The sequence below is a fragment of the Quercus lobata genome, chromosome 11 (genome assembly GCF_001633185.2).
Source record: "Quercus lobata isolate SW786 chromosome 11, ValleyOak3.0 Primary Assembly, whole genome shotgun sequence".
Taxonomy (NCBI): Eukaryota; Viridiplantae; Streptophyta; class Magnoliopsida; order Fagales; family Fagaceae; genus Quercus; species Quercus lobata.
This window is the reverse complement of record NC_044914.1, coordinates 23,668,117-23,686,443: the sequence shown is the minus strand read 5'-3', so window position 1 is coordinate 23,686,443 and position 18,327 is coordinate 23,668,117. Positions and strand designations below refer to the sequence as shown.

The following is an 18,327-nucleotide window of genomic DNA, read 5'->3' as shown; positions in this document are numbered from 1 at the left end:
ACCTAACACCTTTTTTTAGTGAAATTTGTTGTATCTTTAGTTCCTAATAGTAAGAGTATAAAAACTTGTTATTTATATATTGTTGAGGTAGTGCACAGTAATCACATTCACTATCACATAAATGTATAAACCTTTTTACAGTGAAATTTGTAATATCTTTAGCATTTTCTAAGTCTTCAAAGCAAGTATCTCTTGGGTTACAATAGCGAGAATAACATCAGGACATTCCTAAAGAGATTTCTTATCACAATCTTTCATATGATGCAGAAAAATTTGTATTAATACTATCCAGTCTATAATGTTGAAAAAGAGATTCTAATATAAGGTATTGTAGATAAATACATTAATAAGAATTATGTATGTAGGTTTAAAAATAAAGGATTATGTGCTAAATATGACATTTATTACATAGTAACTGTAGCATAGATGGCAACAAGCCAATAAAAATTATTACTAAATATTAAATTAAACAAACATGAGAACAACATGGCTGAAAATCTTAAATTTGGTCTAAGTTGAATATTCAGCTCTCAAATTTAAAATTTGAAATTAAACCAAATTTGCCAACATTTGTTCATTATTATTATTATCAAACACTAAATTGAGAAATTGGCATTGTAAACCAATAAACTAGCTCAGACTGCTTTGTTTTGTTCAGTATCTGACCGGAATTTAGAACTCAGCCTCCCAGTTTGCTGCAATTCCAAAAATTTTCCATACGTCATTTCAACATATGCAGGTTGATCACTTTCATTGTCAACTAACTTTGGAGCTGGCCTCATAACTGTGTCTAGTGCTGGTCCATGTGCTAGAGCTATGGACATCCTTGTAGCCTTGTTATTCACAAGTGCCCGGTGTGCAATACTCTTGTACTTGCCATTGCTCAAAATCTTGTAGGAAACATTATATTCAGAAAATTTTGATCAATTCAAAAAAATTGTTCATTTAGTTAAATATACATATGTCAAGAACATGATAAGTGAGAAACATAGAGTCAATGATATTTAAATAAAAATATATATAATTACGCACACATCTAAAGAAAAAGAAACGATCAACCATTAACTCTTATTTGTGTATTCGCTTCATTTCTCCTTTTTATAATTTTCTTTTATATTATATTTATAGGGTTATTTCTTCATTTTGGCCAGTTAGGCAATTATGTAATTCCTCACATCAAAGAAATTTTCATAATTTATGTTTTATGAAAAAGGTCAACCCTAATATGTATGTTGGTACTTACCCCATTCCCAACACCAACTACCTTTTTTTTCTTCATTTTGGCCATTTAGGCTAGTTAACAGTTCCTTTTGGGTATTTAGACAATTGCTTTGTATCCCATATGGAAGAAAACCATATAATTTTAATTCTGTGTGTTCTTAGTCGTCTGTAAAAAAAAAAAAAAAAAGTTTTTCAGAAAGTGGTTCAGATTTGGCAAAAAGTAAAAAATACTTTTGTTAACAAGTCACCATCAAAGCACTATTTCTCTGTCTTGCCTTTATACTTATTCACACATGTCACTTGTCACATTTAACATAAATAAATTTTGGGTAATTTCTAATTTCCATTATAAAATTTGGCATAAGTTTGATCATGTAACCCTTCAAATTTTAAGGGTTTTTATTTAGTCATTAAAATTATATAAAGTGAACAATTTTGTCTTCTTTTTTTTTTTCCCTTACGTGACTAACAGAATGTTGAAGCAACCCATAATTATGAGACTAAAATCAAACCAACCACATATTTAAGAGTACACAAATTTAAGTAACAAAATTGAACCGACCTCATCATAAACAAAGAACAAAATTACTCCCCCCCCCCACCCCCACCCCTCTCTTTTAAAGAATTCAAGGATAATATATATATATATATATATATATATTTATTGATGTGAATGGCAAATGTTTTATCACCTTAAACTTTGTTAGAACATATGTGATTCGCTAGTTAGGAACGTATGTCACTATTTTATGTAATTGGCTAATCCTTTGACAAAACACATTTTACTTGTATTTGGGTAGATTTAGAATGTGTTTAATACTTCAAGAAACTTTGTTTCAACATGCAAGTCTGTCCAAGATTCAAGTGTTGAAACTATGCAAATCTGTCCAAGATTTAAGCTGAAAAGTGCCTGTCATTAAAGCCCAACAGCTAGCCATCTATCGAGCTTAAAGAGCTGTTCAGCCCCTTGGCTCGACAGCAGCTCGATAGGGGATCTGTCGAGGTTTATGAAAAACAGATTTTCAGTTCTGTTTTGACTCTAATCCGTGGATTTTTTTTTTTTTCACAACCCTAGACATATAAAATGATTATTTTAAGAGTTGTCAAAGTGTTCACAAGTTGCACAAGTGTTGAGTAAAGTTTGTTCAAGTAATTTGTGACCGGAGACACAGTTTTGCCCTAATTCATCATTCTTGTGAAAAAGTTGTTGTGTTTGTGCACCGCAGGGTTTTGTGACCAAGCATCTTCTTGATTTTCATCGTTGGGATGAACTGAATAACTTTGCAGCCAACAAACTTCTCTAGTTGGTAATTGAAGTCGCGTATTGGGACCCGTACAATTGGTTAATCACGTACTTGGAGCTGTGCATCAAAAGGAGAAATTGTCACTACAGAACAACTCCAATTGGGTATTGGGGTAAGAGTTCAACTATAGGTTGGTATAAGGTACTAGGATTTTTTTACTTGTAACCGCTTATTGTGATAATAGTGGAATTTCAAGAGTGGTGACCTTAAAATCACCCGATTGGGTTTTTTCCGTGTTGGTTTTCCCTATTCGTAAACAAATCACTGTGTCAATTTATTTTCCTCTGCATACTTAGTTTATTGGTGATTTGTTTGTGCTACTATGCATTTGCATGTTAATTCACTTAATTAATTCACATGGCTAAATTAATTGGTTAATTTATCACAAGAGGTCAATTTATTTTTGGCCTATCAAGTGGTATCAGAGCAGGCAAACTCTGATTAGAGTTAATCTTTGCTATGTTGATCCATTGACCCCTGTTTGTCATGGATAGAGGACAGTCATTAATTATACCTCCTTTATTTGATGGTACTAACTATGCATACTGAAAAGTACGCATGAGAGCTTTCTTATAGTCTTTAAATGAGAAGGTATGGCAAGCTATAGAGATTGGCTGGATCAAGCCAAAGAAAGCGCCGACCGATTGGAATGATGCCAAGATCAAGGCGGCAAATTTCAACAGCAGGGCATTGAATGCTTTATTCAATGCAATCACTAATGAGGAGTTCAAGAAGATATCGTCTACTGAAACTGCTAAGGAGGCATGGTCCATTCTCCAGACAACCTATGAGGGAACCAAGGCTGTCAAAGATTCAAAGTTTCAGAGGCTCACTACAAGCTTTGAAGAAATCAAGATGGAGGAGGATGAGTTGTTCGATGAGTTCTTTGCCAAGCTCAAGGATATAGTGAACTTAGCCTTCAATCTTGGTGAAACCATTCCTGAACCCAAGATTGTGAGGAAAGTGCTCAGATCTCTACCCAAGAGATTCCATGCAAAGATCACGGCGATCGAGGAATCAAAGGATATCGACAAGATTCCTTTGACAAAGTCGGTTGGCAATCTATAGACCTATGAGCTAGGGTTAACTAGAATTGGCAAATCGAGCAAAGGCAAGAGCATGGCACTTAAGGCCAAGAGCAGTGACACGGATGAGTCTTCAAACGATGAAGATTCTAAGATGAAATCCTACATCACCAGGCAATTCAAGAAGTTCATGAAGAATGCCAATGGGAAGGGCTTTGACAAGAACCGTAGGCAATCCAGTTCTTCTCAGTTTAAGAGCTAAGACAAAAGGAAGAAGGATGCTAAGGATGGCGGTCAGTACACTGTTCCCGCAGGACCTAAGTGCTTTAGGTGTCAAGACTTCGATCATATGAAATAGGAGTGTCCTACATATCTCAAGAGTATTGGGAAGAGCAAGGCACTTGCTGCTACTTTGAGCGACACTGAGCCTGAGGATGATTCCGACAATGAGGATGACGGAATCCTGAATGCCTTCACTACCATTGTCAATCCTACTGAGAGGATTGTTGAAGATGTGGATGAAGAAGAGGAATTAGTGGAGTCCAAGTTTGAGAAGATGGATGATCAAGATGATATCCATAAAGCTTATGAGAAATTATACAAGTTTTCTGAGAAACATGAGAAACTTTATAGGTTGACCACCAAGAAGCTCAGTGATGTGGAACTTGATCGTGAAGAGCTTTCCATAAATTTTGATGAAGCTAATCAGACTATTGGAGTACAAAGGTTCGAGAACAATTTCTTGGCTAAGAAGACAAAGAAGCTTGAAGCAGAGCTATTTCAAGTTAGAGCTCAATTGGAGAGGACTTCAAGTGCAAAGCTTGATGAAATGCTCAGTCTTCAGAAATCTACTTCTGATCGAACGGGCTTAGGGTATGGTTTCTCTTCTTCTAATACTGTTTCTACTAGTACTACTGTTTTTGTTCCTCTTAGTAATAATGTTGAAATTGAGAATAATGATGTTAAAACTGATTTGGCTAATGAGAACATAGATAAAAGTAAATTTATCTTAGGAGTACCCCCTAAGCATGATAAGAAGGAAGCTAAAAACCTTAAGGTTAAGAAGGCTAACTCTCAAAAGCCTAAACAGAAGAAGTAGCATTTCTGTCATCATTGTGAAGTTGACAGTCATACTCGACCAAATTGTTATAAGTGGTTAACCACTCAACAGAGCAACGGCATGATAGCATCTGGAAGCCAGAATCATCTTTAATCCTCTCTTACTCCCCTTGGAGATCTTCTCAAAACCCTCATGTTCCTTCAAACTTGAACGGTTTCAATTGTTCTCCCTCACCGCCGGTTCAAGAGTACACTCAAAGGAAAGGTTCTTCCAAGGCATGGAAGGAAAATGGCTTCAAGTGATTCTATCACTTTTCACTTTCTCTCTTCTTGTTTTTGTGTGTGCATTACTTGTGTTATTACTTTCAAGTTTTGAGTCAGTCTAGTTTTATGTTTTGCTTTGTTTAACATGTTTTTGTTTGTTTTCAATTTTGTTTATTTTGTTTTTCATATGAAAATAAATTAAAAAAATTGAAAAATCGGAAAAATACAAAAACAGTATGTGTTTTGTGTACATTGGTACTTGTGTACCATGGATGACCATTGAAACAAAGTTTTATAAACTTTGTATTTCTTGTAGCTTAGATGAGCATCTCTATACACAACTAAGCAAGTGAGTTTTGTGGCTTTTGTTTGTGATGAGTAAGATTAAGTAATCTCTTGTACTTAACACTCGTATCACTCTATTTGACGGGAAGGACTAGAAAATCCTAAGAGAAAGGCATAAATAACCATCTCACCACTGTTGCTTGTCAATCATGAAATGACATTTGTATGCTTTAGCATAGCAAAAGTGCAATATCAATAACATTTGTGTGCTTCAGCATAGCAAAATTGGAATGTCAAATGCTTAACATAATTGGGTATTTCTTTTCTCTCTCTTATATGCCTATGCATGATTTGCTTAAAAAGAAAAATATGCAAAGAAAAATAAAAAACAAAAATATCAAAATGCTTTAAATATGATTGCAAGCATATATTCTAGGAGATGTGAGAGTTATAGGATGTACCTCGAAGGTGATAGTCCCCATCAAACAGTTATAATTGTGTGTGAGTTAAAGTGATTTTCTTATATCTCAAATTGTCATAACATGTATATACTTATGCAATCTTACAATGTTTTTCACACACAACACGTAGTATTCTTTGCTACTCTTGATACATGTGCAGGTACAATGTGATTTGGCCATCACAAGGTTTTACATGTGTTAATGTATACTCACTAAACTGTCTTGACTTATTTTTGAAATATAAAATAAGTTAGACTTGTTTAGTGTGTGTGTATATTTTTGGGATTAAAAATTGTTGTTGAGAGATGATTTTGAAAGTTTAAAATGTTGATTAGATCATTGGTTGAATTGCATGCTTAATTGCATTCATATCTGTGTTTTTCCCTTCTTGAAAAATTGTTTTTAAGCAACCTCAACACCTAGCCTTTCTGTTAGGATCTTAAGCTATTTCTTATCGCAATCTCGATAACTGGTGGATCGATCGAGAAAGTTCCTAGACTCTCAGTAGCTTATTGACAGTTGATGGATCGACTGAGCTTCTTTTTAGCTTTTGTTGAATTGTCCCTCAACAGCTCCTCGATTGCTTCATCTATCGACGCCTTTTTTCCTCGACACATGTCTCGATACCTCTTGACACCTCTATCTATCGAGAATTACTAAACACCTATAAATAGGTTTTAGCGCGATTCGATCCTCATTTTCTCTATCTCTCTCGATCTATCCATACCTATTCACCTCCCAAACACTCTCTTCTCTCTCAAAACCTTCAACCCATGTGATTTTTGGCCTTTCCTTGCTTCAAATCGCTTGGTATGATCTCTTTTTCTCTCATTTTTCATGCATTTAGACCTTGGTTTTGGGGTTTTTGAAAATTTTGGGGTTTTCCAAAATTGTTGAGTGTTTATTGAAATTTTGGGATGGGTTTTTGTTTAAATGATCTTTTAACCTCATGCATTGCATCACACATACATTATAACTATATTTTCATGCATTTAGATGTTTGTTATATGTGTTAAACTGTCTGTGTGCTGGTAGGTTTGGATTGGGCTAAGCCTATAATGTTTTTCACTTTGCACGTCATATGCTCATGCATTTTCATGCATACGTACCTTACATTAAGTATATTTCTATATATTTGAATTGTTTGGAGCTTTTCTGAGTGTTTCTTTCTTCCCCCTCACTCTCTAGTTTATGTTAGTGCGTCAATGGCACCAAAACATAAGTCTGCTCCATCCCAAAACCCTTTGCATTCTAGGGCATCCACTTCATCTTCTGATCCTACCCCTTTTTTTATTTGGTTTCGTGATGAGGATGCCCGAAAAGACTTCTCGAAGAACTTTTCCCAATGAGGTGTTCATTCGGAACGCTGAGTCATTTTGGCAGACTTCACCAACATTGACCTACCCGATGTCATTCACAGTCGAGGTTGGCAGTCATTGTGTGACGTCCCGATCACATGTCCTTTTGCACTGATCTGGGATTTTTACTCCAACGTGCATGGAATCGATTCTTCGGTACCTTTCTTTTATACTCACGGTCAAGATACGCGCAATGTTGTCACACTGGAGTTGGTATCTGATGTGCTTTGTGTCCTGAGGGTAGAGCATCCTAACTACCCCGGTTGTGAGTGTCTGAGGACTGTGTCCAAAGACGAGATGATCTCTGCTTTCTACGAGCGCCCTTTTGATTGGGGTGATCGTCAGTTTACATCATGTAAGGCCTTTGCTAAAGGTCCTAGATTCATGAACATGGTGATGACTTTTGTTTTGCACCAATTCTTTCACTATAACTCTATCACAAAGCCTCGTGCTCGATTTTTGCTTTTTTTGTCAGAGCACCTCACTATAGATTTTCCTTCACATTTTATTCTTTCTCTTATAGATGTGTATAGGGATACAGCTACCCGTGATAAGCTCATTTTCTCTTCAGCTATCACAAGAATTTTATGCCATTTTTCTGTTTCTTTTCCCTCTTCCAACCACTTCCTCATTATGTGTGCCATTGACTACACTACCGTTAAACGGAGCGAGGTGTAGTTTTGATCGAGGCGATTCGGTACGGCAGCTCCTCCCACTCCTTTTGCTCCATCCACATCCGTTCCCTCTTCTTCTATGAGCGGAGTGACTCTAGAGGACATCATGGCCTAGCCTCAGGGCATGGATGCTCACCTCGACACTCTCAGTGATGAGTTGTGTCAAGTGAACACCCGTGTTGGACGCGTTGCTTGATGTCAGGCTGAGATGGGTGGTTATACTATGATTTCCACTCTTGTGGCCCCTACAGATGAGAGTGATGCTGATGATGAGGATGATGGCGATGCTAACTCACCCAGCAATGATGAGATGTCTACTTGACATTTTTAACCTTTGTCACTTGTGACAAAAAGGAGGATTAGTTTTGGTTATGAGAGTAGTCATACTTAGGGGGAGGGTTAGCATAGGAGTTTTTTGTTAGGGGGAGAGTGCATTTTGAGGGATGTAGTGAGGATTACTTGTATCTTTTTCTTTTCTCTACTTTAGATACATTTATTCTTGTACCTTAGGTCTTGTGATCATTATTGACATACATTTTACTTATTTTCTATATATGTTGATGTATGTTTCTTTCACCTATCCTTGCATGTGTTGTTTCATTTCTTTCTTTACAAACATGGTTCTTATTACTTGTATGCAATCTATTATTTCTATTTCACACAAAGATGCCTTGATAAGTTTTGTTTAAAGTGTTTCAGAAATACAGGTTGTCAAAGTCTACTTGCCATAAACTCTCTTCTTGCAAAGTTTTTTAAGAGTTTGTATTAGGATAGATTTTATTGTATTCGGATAGATTTTATTGTATTCAACAAGTGAATGTGAGTTAAGTGATTTATGACTTCTCTCATATCTCATTTGTTTGTTGTGATTTTGTCACGAATTGCCAAAGGGGGAGATTGTTAGGACATATGTGATTCACATGTTAAGAACATATGTCACGATTTTATGTAATTGGCTAATCTTTTGACATAGCACACTTTACTTGTATTTGGGTAGATCTAGAATATGTTTAATACTTCAAGAAATTTTGTTTCAAGATCAAGTGTTGAAGTCATGCAAGTCTGTTTAAGATTCAAGCTAAAAAATGTCTGTCATTAAACCTCGACAGCTAGCCATCTATTGAGCTTAAAGAGATGTTCAGTCCCGTGTCTCGGCAGCAGCTTGACAGATAGGGTATCTGTCGAGATTTATGAAAAATAGATTTTTAGTTCTGTTTTGACTTCAATCCGTGTTTATGTGTTTTAGCTTTCTTTTCTCACAACCCTAGACATATAAAATGATTATTTTAAAGGCTGTCAAAGTGTTCACAAGTTGCACAAGTGTTGAGTAAAGTTTGTTCAAGCAATTTATGACCAGAGACACAGTTTTGCCCTAGTTCATCATTCTTGTGAAGAAGTTGTTATATTTGTGCACCGTAGGGTTGTGTGACCAAGCATTTTCTTGATCTTCATCGTAGGGATGAACTGAAGAATTTTGCAGCCAACAAACTTCTCCAGTTGGTGATTGAAGTCATGTATTGGGATCCGCACAATTGGTTAGTCACGTACTGGGAGTCGTGCATCAAAAGGAGAAATTGTCACTACAGAACAAGTCCAATTAGGTATTGGGGTAAGGATTCAACTGTAAGTTGGTATAAGGTATTGAGATTCTTTTACTTGTAACCGCTTGTTGTGATAATAGTGGAATTTCAGGAGTGGTAACCTTAAAATCACCTGGTGGGGTTTTTGCTGTATTGGTTTTCCCTATTCATAAACAAATCACCGTGTCAATTTATTTTTCGTTTTATACTTAGTTTATTAGTGATTTGTTTGTGCTACCATGCGTTTGCATGTTAATTAACCTAATTAATTCACTTGTCTAAATTAATTGGTTAATTTATCACAAGGAGTCAATTAGTTTTTGGCCTATCAAACCTAAAATTGTATCAGACCGATCTTATTAGTTAACTTTAGCTGGCATCGTTGCTTAACAAGAAAAGGTAATTAAGAAAGATAATGAGAAGATGAATAACACGTGATAACAAGTAAAAATGGAGTTCAAGAAGCATGACAGAATGTACCTCCAAGTGATCAGCAACTTGAACAAAGAGTCCATTGGGAGGGATGTTGACATTAAACCATTTTCCATTATGCTTTACTTGAAGGCCAGAGATACCATTATTTACCAAAGTGGTTAACAAACCATGGTCATAGTGAGCGGGGATGCCAATTGCTTTCTCTGGCTCTGGACAAGCTGGATAATAGTTAGCAGCGAGCAATTGTAAACCCAACTCGAAATTGGCAGCCTTTTCTACGTAGCTCTCTTCTAACCCCAAGCTCTTTGATATAGCTTTCAGTAATATTATTATTACTTCCCGGTTTCTTTTGCTGAACTCCCTTGCAATCTCACTGTGTGAACAAAAACATAAATAATCCATTCATTATGAATTGCATTGGCCATGACCTGATTTTTATTTTTGAAATTTTAATTGAAAAATAAATTTATCATAATCAAAATAAGGAACTAGCAATATAAAATTTACATTGTAGATTGAACAAATTACATTGTATACAAACTCATGAGTAGAAATCACCCTTGCAAAGAGAGGGTGTCCAAAAACTTATATACACATGTTTAGGTTTACACTTAAACAATGTGGGACACTCCAGTTAGGAGTGGCAAAATCCGACACGACTTGCAAACCCGACACAACTAAACCATTGGTAAACAGGTCATGGGTTAAGACTAAATGGGTTTCGATCATATTTGGGTTGATACGATTGACTCGTTTATTAAATGGGTCATGTTTGTGGTCAACATGTGAACCTGTTTGACCCGATTAGCTTATAAAGGTAATTTTACTAGTTCACCCTTATAAACCTAGGTACATAAGCTTACCTATTCACTTATTTCCCGCACTACCAGATCTCAGTCACGCCTCTTTCACTCTCTGTCTCTTCATTTTTAGCATCAGCCTTAACTCTCTAACTCTTCTACTTCTCCTCAAAACTCCAGCTGCTCCTCTTTCATCTCTACAGATTCTGCACTATTTAAAATCAAAATCCTAGCCGTCCCCATGTCTCTCAACCCTCTACTCTTTCTTCCTCTCAAATTCCTAGCCACATCCTTTATTGTCTCTTCTCCTCAAAACCGTAGCTACCCCTTTGATCACCAATTCACCCCTTTCTTCAGCTTTCAGCCGCTGAATCCACTAGCAAGTTATATGAACAATGTCTATTTCTCACACTCATTTATAGTTTTACACACACTCACCACTTTTGCAAAAAAAAATTGTTTCTTTTCCAAGTTGAAAATCATGAATTATTTTAGTTCAAAAAAACAAAGTGTGTGTAATTGATAGAAATTTCACTAAATATATAGGGGAATCTAATTTTGTTATAGCACTGATCAACACAACGTGTTTAAGATGATGAAGCATAGATAGACTCACTCTCTCTAGTATCTATGTCATTGAGGTACAAACTAATAGATCCTGTATATTTGTTCAAAAGATATATTTTTAATTCACAATGACTTTAACAATACTAGTAGTAGCAGAGACAAATTGTAGGTTTTATTTTATTGTGTTTTATTTTGTTATTTTTTTTTTCTCTTAGCACTGAAAAATAAAATAATTGTAAATTTTGTTTATTGTGCTAATCATTATCATGTGGATTGTTTACTACTAATAGTAGATTCTTTTTTCTTTTTCTTTTTTTAATAATTGGGTCTTGCTCTATGAATTTTTTTTTTCAGGTTTCTTTGTTTGTCATCTCAAAATAGAATAATTGTAGATCTGTTTGTTTATTGTGTTAATCACTATCATTTTGATTGTTAAATACTAATAGTAGATCTCTTTTTTTTTTTTTTTTTTTTTTTTTTTTTTTATTGTTTTTGAAATAATTAGGTCTTGCTCTATGATTTATTTTCAAGTTTATTTGTTTCTATCATCTTAAAATAAAATAATTGAAGATTCTTTTGTTTATTGTGTATCACTATCATGTTGATTGTTTAGTACTAATAGTGGATTTTTTTTTTTTTTAAATGTTGGTTTTAAAATAATTGGGTCTTGCTCTACGATTCCTTTTCAAGTTTTTTTTGTATTTGTTTTCTAGCATCTTAAAATAAAATAATTGAAAATCTATTTGTTTTTTGTGTTAATCACTATATTGTTAACTATTTCGTACTAATAGTACATATATATATATATATATATTTTTTTTTTTTGTTGATTTCAAAATTTTTAGTCGTGCTTTACGATTTTGTTTCAAGTTTATTTGTTTCTATCATCTTAGAATTACTAATTTTCTGATTAATAATTTCTCTTTAAATTTTTTCTAGATGGAAAGTGATGTTGACTCTAAGTATGAAGGTGAAGACATTGACTTCCAAGATGAATTTGATGAACTAGCTGAACTTCCTCCGCCAAAGAAGGCTAAGTCTAAGAGTAAGACAAATAACAAAGACTACAAAAGAAGGACTTCAAGTATTTGACATTTCTTTTAGATGCTTCCTAAAAAAGATGGAGAAAAGCCTACTTGCAAATGCAAGAAGTGTGGAAAGGAATATATTACTGCTGGAGCAAATGGTACTGGCAATTTGAAGCGCCATTTGAATGTATGCTAAAAATATAATGAGCATGAATATCAACAAGGATGAGCACAAGAAAGACACCTCTTCAACGGAACCCTCAATCTCTTCTAATATAGTCTCTTAATCTGGATGTCTTTTAGTTTTTGATATGGCACTTGGATGGTTGGACTTAAATTTTGCCATCATGGCTATTTTGATATGCCATGTAATCATAGTTTTTTAATCATAAATTGTGTTGTCTTTTAGTTTTTGATATGGCACTTGAATGCCATGTAATAATTTTGTTTTTTTTTTATTTATTTATTTTTTAATTATGGAACTTTGACATATTATTGAATTTAATAGTATGGATTGGAACCTTTTGGACTAGTAATTTAATTTTGAAGGAATGAAAGAATTATTTGCTTTTGTTATTATTACTAGATTTATGATTGTAAGTTGTAACTGAATGTTTATTACTTGATTTAAGGTTGTATTATAATTTTAAATATATGGAAATTGATAATAGATTATTCGAGTTAGATATGACCTATTAATCAAACAGGTTATTCAGATTAGTTATGACCTATTAATTAAACAGGTCATTTGTGTCGACCCTAACATGACCTGCTAATTAAATGGGTTAAACATATCATGTCGGTTTACCCGTTTAATAAACAGGCCATGTTAAGGCTGAGGAATCTTAACCCGTTTAGTAAACGGGTTAGGTTTGTGTTGACTCATATAACATAATACGCATAACTTAACCCGTCACAAACCCAACACGCAAACACGAATTGCCATCCCTAACTTCAGCCTTTAGGTTGACCCGTCGACCCTAGTGGTTGGCTTTAATATCAAATGTTACAAACTCATGATTAGAACTTACTTTTGAAAATCGACTTGCAAAGGAAGTGTGGCCAAAAGTTTATATACAAATGTTTAAACGACACTAGAATCATATGATTTAGGAGGTTAAATCTGAAATGAAAAGAAATGTACCTAAACCCAGCAGGTTTGTTGGGTGTATGAAATTCAGGATGCGCGAAGCACTTGAGAAAATCTCTCCAATAGTTTGCTTTATCCATTGAAGGATTAAAGCCTGTACCACACCTGATTGGATCCATGACATGGTTTCCTTGATACTCTCTCTTCTCCTCTTCTGGCAAGTCGAAAAATTCTTGAAACGAACCTATCATTGCCTTCGTCAGACTCTCCGTCACATCATGATTAATCACCTAATAAGACCCTCATCAAATCTCAGTAACATGCAAAAACTATAGACACGTAAAAAAAAAAAAAAAAAAAAAAAAAAAAAAAAAAAAAAAGAAAAAAGAAGCAAGCTCAAGACCGATAAGATAAACAGTATGTACCATGAAGCAGCCCCAGTCTGAGCAGGCATTGCTGAGTTGATGGATGACTTGGGACTGTTCTTCAGGAGTACCAGAAACAAGAAGAGAGAGGTCGATAATGGGGATTGAATCTTCTGGATCATTGGCTATTGGTTCATCACGGAGATAAGGGGTGAAGTTGTAAAACGAAGGGATGGAGGAGGTGCCAGTTGATTCAACGAGTGCTTTCACGGTTGTTATCTTTGGTGGATGAACAGGTGATGCCTTCGTGGACACTGCTGAAGCCATTGATGAGGATTGAGGAGAAACGAGGAGAACACTAGAAACAGAGAGAGATAGCTGAGTAATCGTGGCAATATTGTTGTGTTCCTTATATGCTATAATCATGTCTATATATATACTAGGAGTAATGCCGGCACAATTTGTACTCCCAATTCGGCACGAGAGTAGGCAAGTTGTAACACAAATTTTGTCATTTTAAGTATTTCTCTCACAACCTATTTTGTAATATATTTATAAATTATTGTTGTGAACAACCTTTTTACGCAACTTCTTAGAGTATCCTAGTCAGTGAAGCTATATTTTTAGCTATTTAATATCATAAAAAGTTATTTTATCTATTTTACCTACTCTTATACTGTAATAATGGATCTATTTTAGTTTTCAACATAATAAAATAATATAAACATCACAATACAATAATATATTTACTACAATAAAATAATATAAATATCACAATACAATAATATATCTACTACAATAAAATAATACATCCCATTTAAAAAAAAAAAAAAAAAACTCCACAAATATTCTAACTAGCAGTGTGAACACAAAATAATATATATATATATATATATATTTTTTTTTTTTACTTTCGAGCACAGCTATATTTAAGAGTCCAAATTTTCTGTCTCACTTTTCTTGCTCTACTCTATACTCCACTAATAAAAATATGCTACGTATTCAGCTAATTAATTAAATACTATCATTATTGACTTATTAATACTATCGTTATTAATTAATAGTAGTATTTAATTAATTAGGTAAACATGTGACAAATTTTTATTTGTAGAGTATAGAGTAGAGTAAGAAAAGTAAAACAGAAGATTTGGACTCACACTATAGCTGAGAAGCCAAATTATTTTTTGACTATAACTCCACTGCCAGGGGCGGAGCTAGAAATTTTCCTTCGGGGGGGCCAGCCAAGACTAAATGATCATATTGATTAACAAGAGATATGTGTGTGTATCTATGTATTTGTGTATGACCCACTCATTACTGGACAAATTTGTCAAACAGAGACAAAATTGTTAGTTTTGGCATGCGTATGAGATTTTTCAAATAAAATTAGTGGTACCATATATTGGACTATGAAGATTTATGCATCTAATCTAGTAGTAGATGTGTTTGTCATACCAAAGCTTACTTAAATATGGTTGTCTTAGTATGTTAGTATGAAATACTAAATATAAATAATGAATTAGACTATCAATTGGATTAATAAATAAGAAGGAGAAAAAAAAAATATCAACCATAATATAAATAAATAGAAATAGAAATTGAACTTAGATAAAAATGAATAGAATTTGATGTAAAATAGAAATGATGAGGAGAAGAAGAAATGGAGGACTAGAGAGATTAAGGAACACTTTCACTGTGAGTGATGAGGTAGATGGAATATACAAATTGAAAAGGTGAAGTAATAACCTTCTATAAAGGAAGTTACAGCCTAATAGTAAAAAGTATACAAGTTGGGCTTGTCTGATGACGTGTTGGGGGAGGAGAGATGGAGAAAGACTAACAAAAGGTCAACATAATTGAATAAATTTGAATGAATCAAGGAGACTTGAGGGGGCCAATTGGTTTCATTTGAAGGGGCCAAATCTGACAAAAATTCTTTGGGGCCTATTTTTACCAACTATAAAAAAAATTTTGAACATTTTTGCCCCCCCCCACAGTATAAGGTGGCTCCGCCCCTGCTGCAATTCCAAATAGCTTTTTAGTTGTGCTAAAAATAAGTTTTTAGCTTTTTACCACCGCTAAAAGTGTTCTAACTAGAACTTCTTATTGATTCTTAACGGAACTCACTACTAACATTACTTCTTCTAAATTTGTATTGGTAATAAAAAAAAGAAAAAAAAAGAAAGAAAAAGAGATAATAACTCTTACACGGTACAAAGTACAAACAGTATACACTTACGCTTCACAGTCGCACCTTTCTTCGCAAAAAACTTGAGAAATCTCGCTGTGCAGCTGCTCTGAATTCGTTTCCCTTTCTTCTTCTTTTTTTCTTCAATGCAAGAAAGAGATAAAATGAATCAAGGCAGTGGCGGGTTGTTCGTGGAATAATTGGGCTGGGGGCTTTAATAAGTGGTGAAGAAGGAAGTAAAAAATAGAGAGAGATCCTGATGAAGAATTTTTGCTTTTGCTGAAAAGATCCTAATGAGAAATGGGAATCGGAAAGAGAGAATATACAAAATGATAAAGCTGAAAAGTGAAAAGCTAATTGACTGGAGAAAATATGGGTTAGAGGGACTTTGGATACCGCGTTTTCTTTGCTGCGTTTTCCTCTTTTCTTTTTTTTTTTTTTTTTTTTTTTTTTTTTTTTTTTTGAGCACGCGTTTTACCCCAACAGTGGTTACTGTTCATGTACTGTACATAAACAGTAGCCGCAACTTTTGACCAGCCTTCCGTGAACAGTGTATTCGTGTACTGTTCACAAACCCACAAATTTCATTTTTTATCAACTTTTTTATTAAAAGTGGGTCTCACAGCATTATTTACACATTTAAAAATTATTTTGCTATAATGTTTTCAGTTTTCAGTTTAAGCAAAATAAGTTCTATCCAAACAGATCCTAAAGTGGATGGGAGTGGCTACGTTTGCGTTTGCTATGGGTGCTTTTTTTTTACCAATCGTGTCATTGTTTATGGACAAGTCAAGTGAAAAAATTGGGTCAAATGGTCAATAGTAATGTGTAGGAATAAAAATATTTTGTTACAGTATTTTCAGTAATAAGTTTTCAATTTTCAGCAAAATAATCAGTATCTAGACTTACACTTAATCTATCTATCTACCTGTATATATTAAGAGGATTCAGAAAATTAGTTATTGATTTTTTTCCTGTCAAAAATACCCTTAAATTAATTAACCAATAACTTAAAAATAGGGTTAAAATAGTAAATTGGCAAAAGAAAGTTAATTATCGCTTTTTTTACTTTCAAAAATACCCCTACCTAAAACTTAAAATTGGGGTTAAAATAGTAAATTGACAAAAATAATAAATTCTTACTTCTATGTTGAAATGCCTTTCTGCTTCTAATAAACTCCTACTTTTACATTAATTTAAATTCTTACTTCTACTCTCTAACTCCCTGCAAAATAGGATCACTCTTTTGTTAGTTTTAAAACTCCTCCTCCAATTTACAAAACCCACCCCACGTTGTTGTTGTTGTTGTTTTTTTTTTTTTTTTTTTTTTTTTTTTTGTGATTGGAAAAAGTAGAAATTTCAAATTATAATAAATGCAAATTATTAATCTTTACCCAAAAAATAGAAAAACCTCTAAGCCCGCGTGAAACTCTTACTTTTACGTTAATTTAAATTCCTACTTCTACTCTCTAACTCTCTACAAAATAGGATCACTATTTTATTAGTTTTAAAACTCCTCCAATTTACAAAACTCACCCCACATATTCTTTTTTTTTTTATTGGAAAAAGTAGAAATCTTAAATTATAATAAATGCAAATTATTAATCTTTATAAAAAAAAAAAATAGAAAAGCCTCACGCGCGTGCTCAGAGGCTAGTATTGATTAATATTATATGTACAAACTATCTTTCAAATTTTTTTACAAACGGTTAATATGATGATTAGTTATTACTAAGTAAAAATGTGATACTAGTAATCGATGTAATTGAAAACTAGTAAGAATTTTTCATATCAATATTTTGTAAAAATGTTGTAAAATAGTTTCTGTCTTTAATATTTTTCGTTGAGTAATGCTACAAATAGAAACTATTTTATAATATTTTTACAAACTATTATTATAGTCAATCTTTATTAGTTCTCATCTAATATCATTGCTAATATAATTTTTTTACTAACCAATAACCACTTTATCACATCAACCTTTTATAAAAAAATTTGAATCTCTAGCATTTTTCATACTCATTTTTTATCTTCATCCAGTTTTAAGTATATCAATTCTAATCTAAAAAATATATATAAATAGATGGAAGTTTGGTTCAGCTTTTTAAAATTGTGTTTTTTTAAAAAGTAATAATTTAAAAAAGTGCGGAATGAAATTGAGTTTTTTTTTAAGTTTAAAAAAAAAAAACCAAGTATTTGATAAAAACTTTCAAAAAAGTAATTTAAAAATAATAAATAAATAAGTGTCTAGCTAATACTTCTAAAAGTGGCATTTGAGGTGTAAATTAGCCAAAAAAAAAAAAAACCAACAAATTTTTTTTTTCAATTTCTCTTTTTCTTTTTTGTTCTTATCAATCTTTATATCCTCTTTTCTTCTCCTTTTTTTTTTTTTTTTTTTTTAAATAATTCTTCTCCACATATTTTCTTCACCTATATTTTTAATTGTCCAATCCTTTTCTAGGATCTTCATTTCTTCTCAGTTCTCACCTCTCCATCACAGTACCACCACACCTTCTCCATGGTTGATCTATCATAAGCTTTGTGACTGAGCATATAATCTTTATCTTTTTACTGGAAATGAGAGTTTATGGGTTTATGTTGGAATTGGAAATTGCACATTTGT

The 18,327-nt window shown here is 33.4% G+C and overlaps 1 protein-coding gene across 2 annotated transcripts; it reads right to left on the bottom strand.

Annotated features, from left to right (window-relative positions):
* Positions 1 to 551: 551 nt before the first annotated feature.
* LOC115967680 (protein DMR6-LIKE OXYGENASE 2-like) lies at positions 552 to 16,083 on the bottom strand. Of its 2 annotated transcripts, none has more exons than XM_031086818.1 (5): positions 15,756 to 16,083; positions 13,577 to 13,874; positions 13,206 to 13,441; positions 9,712 to 10,039; positions 552 to 890 (listed from the first exon to the last, which is right to left on the bottom strand). In XM_031086818.1, the coding sequence occupies exons 2-5, from the start codon at positions 13,841 to 13,843 to the stop codon at positions 636 to 638; spliced, it is 1,086 nt and encodes a 361-aa protein (XP_030942678.1). In that variant the 5' UTR covers positions 13,844 to 13,874; positions 15,756 to 16,083; the 3' UTR covers positions 552 to 635. The 2 variants fall into 2 exon arrangements, with proteins under 2 accessions (XP_030942678.1, XP_030942679.1); XM_031086819.1 differs by having other exon boundaries at positions 15,771 to 16,083.
* Between the last annotated feature and the right edge of the window lie 2,244 nt (positions 16,084 to 18,327).